The 13,569-nt window shown below is 37.4% G+C and overlaps 1 protein-coding gene across 1 annotated transcript in view; it reads left to right on the top strand.

Moving 5' to 3' along the window:
• Positions 1-13,569, top strand: part of CDH8 (cadherin 8) — a 194,931-nt gene that overhangs the window by 110,018 nt on the left and 71,344 nt on the right. Inside the window, exons 5-7 of the mRNA XM_048816573.2 lie at positions 513-680; positions 5,100-5,287; positions 7,721-7,974. Coding sequence (XP_048672530.1) covers positions 513-680; positions 5,100-5,287; positions 7,721-7,974 — 610 coding nt within the window. The remainder of the gene's footprint in view (positions 1-512; positions 681-5,099; positions 5,288-7,720; positions 7,975-13,569) is intronic.

A 13,569-nucleotide genomic window follows, 5' to 3' on the forward strand; every position in this document is an offset into this window, starting at 1 on the left:
TGCTGTTCATGAGGTCAGATTTAAAAATGGCCCTTCTGGCTTTGAAATCTATTAAATTGTTGTACTGTGGGATTCTGGAAAAAAAGCTCTGTTTGCACTATGTAATTTGCTGCTGTTTGTGATGTTAATGGCAAAATTTCTATTTACCTCAGTGGGGAAAGAATCTAAGTTTATGTCAGAAAGTAAGTTGTAGAAATGAAAATATATCAGAGGCTTGATTGATTTTGCTCTGCTGGTTTATAATTTCATTGTATTTTTAATGAGACAAAAGGCAGGAGACCTCTCATACACTTTTCTGGACGTCTACAAGTTCTTTCTGCCTTGGTATCAAAAAGAGCCAACTTCAACTGGGCAGATAAGAGTTCACTTTTTATACTGATATTTGCCTAAATAGAAATTACATGAAAAACTTTCTCGATTCTTAATCATGTGTTTTTTCTTTTCTTTATTGTAAATTCGGTATGAATCTAACCAACCTCATGATTCCTTCCCCCTTCCTTTTTTTTGTCCAGCTATAATTAAAACTGCCCTCCCTAACATGGACAGAGAAGCCAAAGAAGAATACTTTGTGGTCATCCAAGCAAAGGACATGGGCGGACATATGGGTGGACTGTCTGGAACCACAACAGTGACAATTACACTCACTGATGTTAATGACAACCCTCCCAAATTTGCACAGAGTAAGTGTGCCTGTTCTCCTGATTTAATGTGTAACACACGTCTTTGTATTTTAACATTTATATTGCATTTGCTTACTGCAGAGATTTTTTTGCAAAAATGTAGCAAGGGCGAAATACAGTATCCTGGACCACGGACTGATTAAGAGCTTTTGGAAAGAGTGTTGTGCCCATATACATTGATGAGCAAACACATGAGCATGCAGAAGGAGGAAGGAAATATTTATTTATTGTATTGTCTCTAAGATTCTAGTTACTTTTAATTCTATTCCTGCCTTATGTGAAGGTAGGTACAGTAATACTAGTTTTAGAAGACTAGTTTTAAAATAGTTGATAAAAGAAATAAAGGTTTGACTGAGTATGAGAGGAGATTTTTTTTTTTTTTAAATATGAGTCTAGTTAATTGTTGACCTTTAATTCAAAATCCATATTTACTGCTATGGTTCCAATGCATGTCTTGCTGGGTTAGGTTAAAATGATTTGGCACCCTGCTGAGCTTCTCTGCAGTGCTTTGTAATCTGTTTCAAAGTTAAAAAAAGAAACATAACTGGTTTGATTTTATTTGGAATAGTGTATTTTTATGCCATGTTAGAATATATTCCTCTAATGTGTAATCTTAACCCTTCAGAAAAAAGCCTGGATGATTAGATAAGTGGGTAGGCAGTTAGGGCTGGGAAATATTTTAATGTTGACATTGGGTCATCTTATACTTCTCTACATATGTGATTTTAAAACAAATTATTTGTGTGTCCAAAGTGAAATTCATCCCATCAAGATGGAGATACCTATGCACCATTTTAAACTCCACTTTGCCCTTTTTTGAGGATTTAAATAGTGTCTTATGCCAGACCCCTACACAGTGTAAATTTCATCCCTAGAGCTTAGGATAGGTGCATATAAGTGGAGGGAGAAGAAGAAAATATAATAAAATAAGTAAGCAGCTATAAGGGGTTACTGTGAACAAAGTTATTTTAATACCTAATTTCAGTGGTGTTTATAAGTGATAAGTACTGAATGCACAATCTTTTTTCCCCCTTTTTTCTCTTGTTATGTTATATGATGAAGTCCCTGAGTTTCTTACTTCACATCACATTGTGTCACATGGCCTTATGCATCAGTGTTATACAATCTAAGGTGACGTGCCCCTTAATGATGCAAACATTTATAGATGAAGCTAATATGTGAGCTGTATCACCACAATGCAGAGACATTTATTTTGTATATGTGTAATGGACAATAGTTCTAAATCTGTAACTACAGGGCTATTTTGGCCAGATATCTAGCTTTTGTACTTACATCAGAATTAGTTACACCTTTGTCAAAGGGCTTTAATGCCAATATGAAATGAGCTGATAGTGTCGATCCAGGACTTATGAAACAGATGAGCAGATCAGAAAATCATTACATAGCTGGTACTAATTGTTTCTCTTGTTGGGAGTCTCAGCCTGGAGATCAAGGACTGAATGGGTATGGAGACTAAGGGCTTGTCTACACTTACTGGGGGATCGACATTCAGCGATCAATGCATCAGCAGTCAATTTAGCAGGTCTAGTGAAGACCTGCTAAATCGTCCGCAGATCACTCTCCCAGTAACTCCTGTACTCCATCTGAACGAGAAGCCCAAGGGGAGTCAACAGGAGAGTGTCTCCCATCGACAGCGTAGTACCCTGCAGTAAGTAGATCTAAGTACTTTGACTTCAGCTACGTTATTCACAAGGCTGAAGTTGCATAACTTAGATCCATCTCCCCCCTGTATTGTAGACAAGGCCTAAGTTGTACTTTTACCCTATAAACTCCTCACATGTGGTCTTTCCGGCTTTGGATTTTGAAACACATTGACTGGGCAATATGAGTAAGCCTGCTCCACCACTCCTTGTGATGTACCGGCTAGGTGGACAATTAATGTGGACTAATACTTTTTCAGATCTAAACATAAATACAAAAAGAGCTGTAATGTCCAGCACTTTTCATCAGTGCAAAGATTCATATATAGATTTTTTTATTTATATAAAGCAATAACAGAAAAAAGAAACCCTGTATAAAGAGGATACACATTGTTAAATATTGTATCTGGACACTATTGTCATTATGGACTTTTAGAACTGAGTATTCATAGCCAGGCTGGCTAATATTGCAGATTAGTCATGGCTCTAATCTTATACAATCATTGTTCAATTCTTTGACACTTGTTAGGACACCTTTGTTAAAGCACAGTTTGCATTTGCCTGGTAGAGCCAAAATAAGAAAGGATCATGCTTACAATGGAGACTTACCAGAATGAAATGGAAATTCGTAAGATGTAATACCTGCTGCTTTCACAATAAATCATAATGAACCTAGTGTGTTTTATCGGTTTATTGTTTGCAGGCAGGACACAAATGTATGTTTATGGTTAGATTTGAAAGAGCCTCCTGGGTTTTAGAAATGAAAAAGATAAACTTTCACTACTTCTGTGCTCTCTTTGAAATCATTTTAGAGTCATTTTATAAAACATTGAAGTTTTTAACCCAACAGTTTACCATAAGATTATATTCAGAAGAACTTTTCACTGCTGAGAAAAGTTAGAATGCTTTAAAATAAGCTTAGAATGGATTGCTGGTCACAGTCTGAACTATGATGTCATGGCAGACCTCTTCATAAGTCTTAGGGACTATTTTTATCCATTAGTCAACAATGTGGAAAAATAAATGTTAATTTTGTATATCTTCTTTGTAAATCAGAGAAAAAAATACCTCCTTAAAGAATTTCAATCAACTGTGTAGAGAGACAAACCATGATGTGTGGACAGCGGTATAAATCATAAATACATAATTTAGTCTCTGGAGGAAACTGATTGCTATGGCTGCTCATTGTTTCTGAGCTTTTATGTGTTTGAGGATTCTCAATGATCTCCAAATTATGTCTTCAGCCTGGGAAACATTAAAGAAAAAATAAATTATAGATTAAACTGCTGTTACTTTTCCTGCCCCATGCAAATGTCAGTTTTATACAGTAAACACAGTGACACAAATGTTAATGACATCAAAAGAGATGAACTCCTCTAGAGAGAGTTGGTGTAAAGTGAAAAGGAAAAATTTGGGAAGGAATCCAGTTAATTTTAGGGAAGACTATATATATATGCTTTTTGATATCCAATGTATATATTTACATATTTTGTATATTTGCCCATTTCCTTACTCATATTGGAATGTTGTCAGTGTAGTTAATACACTAATTAGCATATCAGCAAATCATGGTTTCAAAAAACGAAAAGCAGCATATTCAGCTAAAAATCACACATTGTGGTGTAGCAAACTGTCATTGAGAGGGAATGAAAAGAACAGGTCCAGATCCTCTACCACAGGATGTTTGTAACATACTTGTCTGCAAAGTTTAAATTCTTCCAACTAACAAACAGTCCTGAAGGTGACATGCTCAGCCCTTACCTGTAGCTACAATTGGGAGAAATTATTAAGAAACTGCAATAATTTGGCCATCTGTAGAGGATTTCAGAAAGCAGAGGCCATGCATGCTTTTTGCATGCATCTACTGGCCTCCAGGTCTTTGCTAAAACCAGGAAGATATTTCATCCAAATTTGATTCTCTTCTTAACACACTAGTAATCTGAGGGATAAAACATGGTATTTCAATAAAAACAGACTTTGTATCTCCTTTAAATAAACCCGATTTGAATATAAAGGTGTCTGAAGTTACTGATTAAAATAAGAAATAAAATACAATTACTGAATTTTCACATAATGCAGGGCACATATAGGGCTTTCCATTGGGATTAAGTCATCCCTTGGCAAAATTGTAAAGATGGTAATCCGTCATTATGAAGTAGGCATTATTTCCTTTGAAACATGAGTTGGAGGACATTTCCTGCCTCTCTCCTAATTAGTGAGTTTTCTATCTCACTGAAGAAAATATACAGACCAATTAGATTCTGACCAGAAAGTACTAGAAGGTAAAGTTTATGGTCTACAGAGCAGTGAGGATTTTAAGTCACAAGAGACATCTTTAATGTATCTGATCAGTTTGCTGCAGGGCACAAGCTGAAGTTTAGTAATTGGATTTTATCAAAAATGGTCTACAAGTCTGTAAATACAAAGGTAAGTTCAAAAGTGCCTTGCAGTAAATTACACATTGCATCTTTCTGTGCTGAAAATAGCTTAATATTTTATGTTTGGCAACACTGAACATCCCTGTAGGCAGGAGATGGGATAATATAGTAAGTGAAAAGAAGAACATTCACATTGAGTCAACAGAGCATTCCCCTGTATGGAGCAGATTATGCAGCTTTAAGTAAATAATTTGTTTTAATGTGGTTTGTATCGGTTGCACATCTCAAGCATGTACTTTGGGGAAACAGAGATGAACAAAGAGCAAGAAGGGGAAACTAGAATCAGGCTTAATGTTTAGTCTTTTCCTCTTGTTTGTAAGGTCTGTATCACTTCTCAGTAATGGAAGACATTGCTCTTGGGGAGCCAATAGGAAGGGTTAAAGCAAATGACCTGGATATTGGAGAAAATGCTAAATCATCCTATGACATCATTGAAGGAGATGGAATGGATATATTTGAAATCACGTCAGAGGCTCAGACTCAGGATGGTATTATTAGACTGAGAAAGGTAAATGACAATTGTGTACAATTAACTTTCATCCATTTACAATTATTCAGTTTCGCCATTGGTCAAATAATTTTTTTATGGTATTTGGCCAGCTGTATGGCTAGTTGAATCCTGATTGGTTAATATATAATTTCATGAGTAATAAAGTATCTGTAATCCAGAGAGACCAATTCTGCCACCCCTACTCATGTAGAACACTACTTTACTCCATGAGTAGTGATTTACGTGGACCAAATCATGATGTAAGGAACTACCCAGCATGAGTTATGGTGGCAAATGCAGGCTCAAAGTAAAGCTTCAGGTCCACTACTCCTTTTTGTGTGTGTACTTACTGCATGTGTGTATGCAACATGGAGGGTTGTGTACTTGCCTGTCTGAAGAGGCACTCATCTAGCCATGTACATACAGAAGACATCTGGGGTGAAATCCTGGTTCCACTGAAGTCAATAGCAACACTCACATCTTTTAGAAACCTGACTCTAAATATGACTATAAATGATAACATTATAAAAGTGATCATGAAAGTGTTTGAATTTCATGCCTACCATAAAGCAAAATAGTCTTTTGTAATTAAACAAATATAATAAATTTCTACATTATGTTCTAGCTGGAAGATAAGGATCAAATATGTCTAGATAGTTAACATTCAACTTTGTGGCTGTTAATAGATTAAAGAGGTCAGAATGTAGACCTCTACCAATGAAAATGGTTTATTATACATTTACAGTGCAGACCTACTCATAAGAAATATATAAAGAAAAGAAAAACTATGTATGCATCTGTGCTTTAGATTCTTTTTTCCACAGGTTAAAGACATGATACAGGCTCCTATACTCTGTTAATTATTGTATGCTGTGGGCCTACTTTGTAAACTAAAGCAATTAGCCTTTTGCCCTGTTTCCCTCACCAGTTATTTCATAACTGATCATCTAACATACTGTTGTTTCGCATATTCATCCTGACAGCAATAACCACTTTTGTTCTCTGTAGCAGAAAATGTATGTAATGTCTTTTCTTCTTTTATTTCTTCCTGCCCTCCTACAGTTTTAAATTCATAGCATTTCAGACAATGTAGAGTAAATTTTGAATATGGTACTCTGGGGACTAGGTGTGACAAATTCTATGGGATACTGTCATTATCATGAAGAATTTGAAATTGCTAAAAATGATACAGAAGGTGTGATTGGCAAATTGTGAATATGCTGATCTACAATCACCTATTCATAAGTACAAAAGCTTAGTAATTTCTGAGTAGACAGAGAAGCAAGTGCTTGTCATGTTTTCTAGAAATTGTTGAGAAAGAGCAAAGTCCAATTAGAGCTGGATTCATATCTAAAAATCAACACAAATTTTCAAAGTAAGAATATATATTTAAAGCTTTCAGAGAGTTCTGAAAGAGTTTTGTAATGCCTGCTTGTGTTCTTGTTTGCATTTGCATTGCAGATTTGAGACTTCTCTGTCCTTTTCTTTTTTACATTGAACATTGTAATGCAAATCTTTCAAAGCTTAACAAATTTGTGTTTTTGAAATTTTAATCCTTCTGAGACATGAGAATTATATTGTGAATATACTGACGCAGATGTGCATGAAACTGCAGATCTGAATCTTATATACTCATAAATTCTTACATATCATAGACTTGCTTTTTACTATATGAGTCATTCCTTTACATCAATGAAATTTTTTTCCAAATTTTACATTTTGATGTACAGAAATAAAATATCAAAAACAGTGGCAATGATGGTGAAGTTACATTGGTGGATTAGAGTTATGGCTCCATGTTTATCTGTCTGAAATTAAAGAACGATACAGCAATATAAATTGCAGTAGTTATAAGAAATTCCTGAGACAGATCTGCCTCATTTATCCCTATAAATACTGATGCAAAGAGTTATTTGAGGTGTAGTAATATTAAAATATTTTTCATATGATTATTTCTAAATTGCTCTGCATAATGCCTCTTCTGTGTAAAGAACAATAATTGCTAGTTCTTTACATTTTTTCACGCTGTTCTAAAAAAATATATATTTATTCCACATGGAGCTTATATAAGATTTATCCTTATCTCCAATTAAGAGAACACTGATTAAATGCATGATTATCATGCACATCAGGTAATCAATCACCAGTAAAATTTTATCTTGAATCTAACATGAAATTGTGATTGTACAATTCATAAGAGAGAATATATCATTGTGAATTTCTAGTGAGGAAAAAAAGATGAGGGACTGCTTTCACTGAGGCTAAATACTAAACATATCAATAAATGCCCAGATAATTTACAGGTTGGAGTTCAGGGAATAGGAAGTGATTGCATGAAAACTTAGTGAACGTACTTAAATGCATGTAACTTTCATCTATCAGCATTATATTTATTTGTTCTGGCTTCTCTGGTCATTAGTGCAAGTCATTTATCTTTGTCATTCTTAACAGCCCCTGGACTTTGAGACCAAAAAATCCTATACTCTGAAGGTAGAAGCAGCCAACGTTCATATTGATCCTCGCTTCATCAGTGGAGGACCATTCAAGGATACAGCAACTGTAAAAATTGTAGTGGAGGATGCTGATGAACCACCAGTCTTTTCATCACCTACTTATCTACTGGAAGTGCATGAAAATGCTGCTATTAACTCTGTGATTGGTCAAGTGACCTCTCATGACCCTGATGTGTCTTCTAGTCCTATAAGGTAGTGCTGCTTTAAAGTTATCATTAAAGAAGCTGCTGTCAGAATTCTAAGTATATTTTTAGTGCAATGGATGATAGAGTGGATAGCAGTTTGTTCTCACTCTCCATGTTTCATTTTTGAGAAAACATTGTCTTTCTGTGTTTCACTTGAAAAACAGCTTTGCTGCGTTATATGTCACACTTCTAATCAAATCATTTTCATATATAAAAACATAAGCTGTGTGGTTTCTTTCCCAATTCAGTTGTCTTGTCCAACAATGGGAATGAAATGGATATAAGACATATAGGGATATAAGAAATCTGAGCACAGCATTTGACACATTAATGTTTATTTCACTTACTGTGTTTAGTCTGAAATAATCCTCCAGCTTCCTTGTTAACAATCCTGAGTACAAGCAATTCCACATAATTGGCTGTAATGTTGGAAATATTTCTTTTATAGTCTGTACTGAATTTCTTAAACCAAACTCATCCCTGCTTTAATGCCAATGAAAAGAGCAGTGTTTACACCAGGGAAGAATTTTGCTTCTTTTCTTTCATTTATATTTTATCCCTCTTTGATCTGACCCAAATTAGATAAAATCCACTATTAAGGTTTTATGCAAATTAGGATTATTTCTGTCTGGTTTTTTATTCACACACATCTTTTCCCTTTGCTAATATCTTATGTGATAACATCAGATAGTTTCAAAAGAACACTTTGTTTGCTGTATGAAGGAATTCTGGGCCCAATGCGGAACAATTTGCTCAGGCAAAACTCCTTTTAAAGTCAATAAAACTCTTATCAAAATAGACTGCAGAGTCAGTCCCACAGTGAGCATATATTTTGAAAGATTTGGTAAAGTTGAAGCCATATGACTTCTGATAAGATTATCCATCACCACACCTTTCCTCCCTCATGATGTATAAGTTTATACTCATTTTGAACACATAAGGATCTCAAAATGATGCTAATTACATTATTTTACCACTTACACCCATGGATAAATGCATGGAGGTTAAATCCATTAATGGCTATCCAATGGTGTTCCTAGTCTCTGTTTGTCAGAGGGTACAGATGGATGGCAGGAGAGAGATCACTAGATCATTACCTGTTAGGTTCACTCCCTCTGGGGCACCTGGCATTGGCCACTGTCGGTAAACAGGATACTGGGCTGGATGGACCTTTGGTCTGACCCAGTATGGCCATTCTTATGTTCTTATGTTCTTACCACCATCATTTACATCATTTACTATATCACATTTACACCCATTTTAAATTTATACCCATTTACACCCATATCACCCATTTTCTGACCACCATCATTTACCATATCACACGATGAGCCTAATGTTGCACACTAAGTTTGACTATCTTACAGTAACAGGAAATTATTGTTTCCTCAGCAGAATCAGAAAAGTTAGCTCCTGTAGGACTGGTTTGTTTGGAAGATTACCATTAGCAGGGAGCCTTTCACCTTTAGGTCATCAATTAAAATGTAGTTAAGTTTAGTAGTGACGAAAGATTGTTAACATCTAATAACTCTTCAGTTTCTTTTGTGAAATTAATGGATGATTACAGCCTAGTTCCTAATGGGCACATCCAAATTAGTGTTAATTGGAACCCCTTTTGTCATTGTCAGAGGGACTATGAGAAGTGCTGATCGAGTCAATTAAAAATTACTGACACATCTTTATTTTGAATGACACAGCATATTTTCTCAGGATTAAAAAAATTGCAGAAAAAAAAGGGAAGAAAAAATACACACATCTTGATCTGCCTGATGTCAGGCACAGGGGCCTCAAACCCTAATTCTATGGATTCATCACCCTCCAATCCTCCATCTGGCAGCTCACAGACAGCAGCTAGGACAAGAGTTCATGAAGCCTAACTGGGGCACATGATCTCTACACTCTGATTGGGAGAACTCCAAGTCTCTTGATTGGGCTGCAGCCCCTATTTAAGTCAGAGGAGGAAACAGGAAATTGTCTGTACAAGAGGGATTCATCCTGTCATAGACCACTGGTGTTTACCTGTTTCTGCCTTCTGAGCGTGACCTGCTGGTATCCTAACTTGGCCTGACACTTGATAACTGATTCTTGATCCCTGCCTTCTGGTTTCTCCCAATTCTAACCTCATGGTGTTCCAACCCAGACTGATTCCTGGTAATTGGCTTCTGGACCCTCGACACATGCCGAACGCTAACCCCTAGGCAAAGTTGCCCATTCCCCAGCCCTGACATCTGAACCACTTCCTTGCTTTATTCCCCTTTGGATGTGTAACATGGTTAAGTCTTCCCTTTCTTCACCTTATGTGCAAATGGTACATCTCTCATGATGTTCTCCAAAATCTTATACAGACTGAATGGCAGAACCAGGTAATTCTAGTTCTTGATCAAATTATATAGATACCACAGATACCCTTGATATAAGAAAGGACAGAACCAAGCCTATTAAAATGAGAAATGCCGAATTCTTTAGTGTAAATTCAAATTTTTTTTCTTTAAAAAATAAATACAATAGATGATCGGGCTAATTTTTTAAAAAAGTTGTCATCTTTCCACAGTATTTTCTTGTTAACTAAATGATAAAAGTACACAGTGTAATTTTCTGCATTTTCATGCTTATTTTTGGCATACGACTGGTTAATTCTGGCACTAGCTAGTATAGCACTAATTGGTTGCAGACAGGCCGAGTGAATTTAAATATATTTTTATCTCTTAGCCAAATTATTTTAAAAGATAAAAGAAAGTCATGGGTCCTTGCATCTCTACAATAGCTCTATTATCCACTAGAGCTGGGCATAAAATTTAAAATCCATTTTGTGGAGGATTTTGAGATTTCAACATTTGTTTTTGTCCCAATTTTGGAACAAAACCCACACATTTTAAAATAGTCTGAAAGAAAATTTAAAAAATAAAATAAATAAATAATTTGGGCTGAAACAAAATGTTTTGTTTTGATTTTGATATTTCAAAAAAATTATATTATACATTTTTTTTTAAAATGGAAACAAAGTTGTTTTGAAAGGAAAAATCAAAACATTTTATTCCAAAAATGTCAAAATAGGATGTTTTCCCCTTTATTTGCTCCCAAACGAAATTTCAGGGAGATTTATATGATTTTGTGAAGTACTGTGTTTTCCATCCTTGCTCTCTCCCATCACTTCAGCTGAGATGCAGAAAGCACCATCTAGATCAATTGCTCTCAAACTTTTTGGGCTCAGAATCCATTTGTAAATGTGTATGGCCTGTTAAGACCCAGTGAATAGTCTGGCATGGAGGCCCTGTGTCAGACTAGGCATTTTAGCGTCTGGGACAAGCAAGCATATTTCCTCCCCTACCAGAGGTGATGTGTGGGGTCACATGCCCCCCAGTTTTTTTGGTTGTGCCCTCCTAACCCAGACAGGCTGGGTGGCCTACTGAGTGCTGATCGGTGGGGCCCACCAGTGGGCAGGAGGCCCGGGGGGGGGTTCTGTTAAGGGGGTTGCCGGTGCTCAGCACCCACCATTTTTCCCCCCATGGATGCTCCAGCCCCGGAGAACCCACAGAGCACCCACAGAATCAGCGCCCATGCCTGGGCTCCCATCATCATGATGGCTAGGCTAAACTTGAATGGTGCTTGGACCCCAGAGGTTGCAGTGCCTGGAGAAGGGGGGGGGTGAGCCCAGCCAGCCCCAGTGGATAGGAGCCACAGGACCTACCATATGACCCTTTGACACATTCTGATGACCCAGTTTGGGTACTGACCCACAGTTTGAGAAACCCTGGTCTAAATGGTGGTAGAGGGTGTCTTACTTCTCTTCATAGCCTCACAGTTTGGTCCCAGCCCAGTTGAGTGATTGTTTGTCAGGAAGGGTAATAAGGGACAGCAATAACCTATAGCAAACAGATTTGCTCAATTCTGAATTCTGCAATCTTCATACCAGCAAAACTCCATTATATTCAAAGGGAGTTGTGGCAGGACAGACTGAAGGATGAGGCTTTGTGTGTATGTGTAATGCGGCCATTCTCACACTACCTCTGTCTGGCTGTAGGTCTTGCAGTGGAAGGATACTAGTGCTCTGTGAAGTAGGAAAGTAGTTATGTAAGATCCAGCTGTTGATTCTGTCTTAATTATCTGTTATGGTATTCCCTTGCATATGATTTATTTATTGATATGTGACAAACCCAGACCAGTGGGATACAGGAGTCTGGTAGAAGGCAAATATATTGGCCACTGGATGAACAGTTTTCTGTTCCCTGAGTGACCAGAGCAGGGGCTGCCTGAGAGCAATCAGGAACCTGCCAGAACCAATTAAGACAGGCAAGCTAATCAAGATACGTGGAGCCAATTAAGAACTTTCTAGATTCAATTATGGCAGGCAGGCTAATCAGGACACCTGGTTTAAAAAGGACCTCCCATCAGTTAGTAGGGGTGTGTGCCAGAAGCAGGGAGTGAGAAGGTGTGCTGCTGGAGGAGTGAAGAGTTCAAGCGTGATCAGGCTTCAGGAGGAAGATCCTGCAGGGAGGATAAAGCAGGTGCTGGGGGGAAGGCTATGGGGAAGTAGCCCAGGATGTTGTAGCTGACACGCAGCTGATACAGGTAACATTGTGGACAGCGGTTATCCACAGGGCCCTGGTCTAGAACCCGGGGTAGAGTCTGGGCCCAGGTTCCCTCCCATCCCCCCAACTCCTGATCGGACACAGGAGGACTTGACCTGGTCTATGAGAAACACCAGAAGGGAAGGTCTAAATTGGAAAGGGATCTGCCTTGTCCCCGACCCACTAGGTGGCACACAGAGACTGGGGATTGTTCTCCATTTCCCCCATGCTGGCCAGTGATGAGGTTAGCTGAGTGGATGGCAGGTTTGAGCGACTAGCAAGAGTGGCCAAACTGAGGGCTGCCGTGAATCTCTGAGGCAAGCAAATCCGCCAATAAGTGCAGGACCCACTGAGGCAGAGGAGGAACATTGTCACAGATATCAATTCTAAAATATGTCCATATGGAAAAAAATATATGGCCAAGCAAAGCTATTTTCTTTGTGCATCTCATAGAATGTCCGCATCTCATAATCCAGTGTTATATTTTATAAGGATCAACTCTGCTTCTTTTCTCTACGTTTACAATTTCTCTGTTCCAAATTATTTAGTCACTGGTTCACTTTTAAACTTTCCTGATGTAAAATAGTCACAAATTTGAACAGACTTTTTTCAAACATGCGCTAATCAGACAGTTACCAAATTCCATCAAAACTTTCATAAATGTGTAGTTTATAGTTTTAAACTTGTGTCTAGGGATACTCTTAATCACAATGAGTAGCACCTTACTCTGTAGGGAGTTCCACTGCTGAACTTGAGTAAAGGTAGTCAAACTGCTCTATAGTGGCTCAATGTATCACATCAGCATCTTTTATCATTCTAAGTTCGTCTTCAAATATGTTCTGACTTATTCCAGTGCTGCTCATTTCATATTTCTGTTGTTTTATTGCCTTGGCCAAGTTTTGGTCCAAATGCATAGCAAAAGCATGCATAATAACTTGTGCTTTCTACACACACTCTGCCCTCCTATAAATTCAGAGATGATCACTGCCCTTCAGTCTCTCTCTGTGAGAGAAGTAAGCTTCATTGTAGAAGGT

This window comes from Caretta caretta, chromosome 12, assembly GCF_965140235.1.
Source record: "Caretta caretta isolate rCarCar2 chromosome 12, rCarCar1.hap1, whole genome shotgun sequence".
NCBI lineage: Eukaryota > Metazoa > Chordata > Testudines > Cheloniidae > Caretta > Caretta caretta.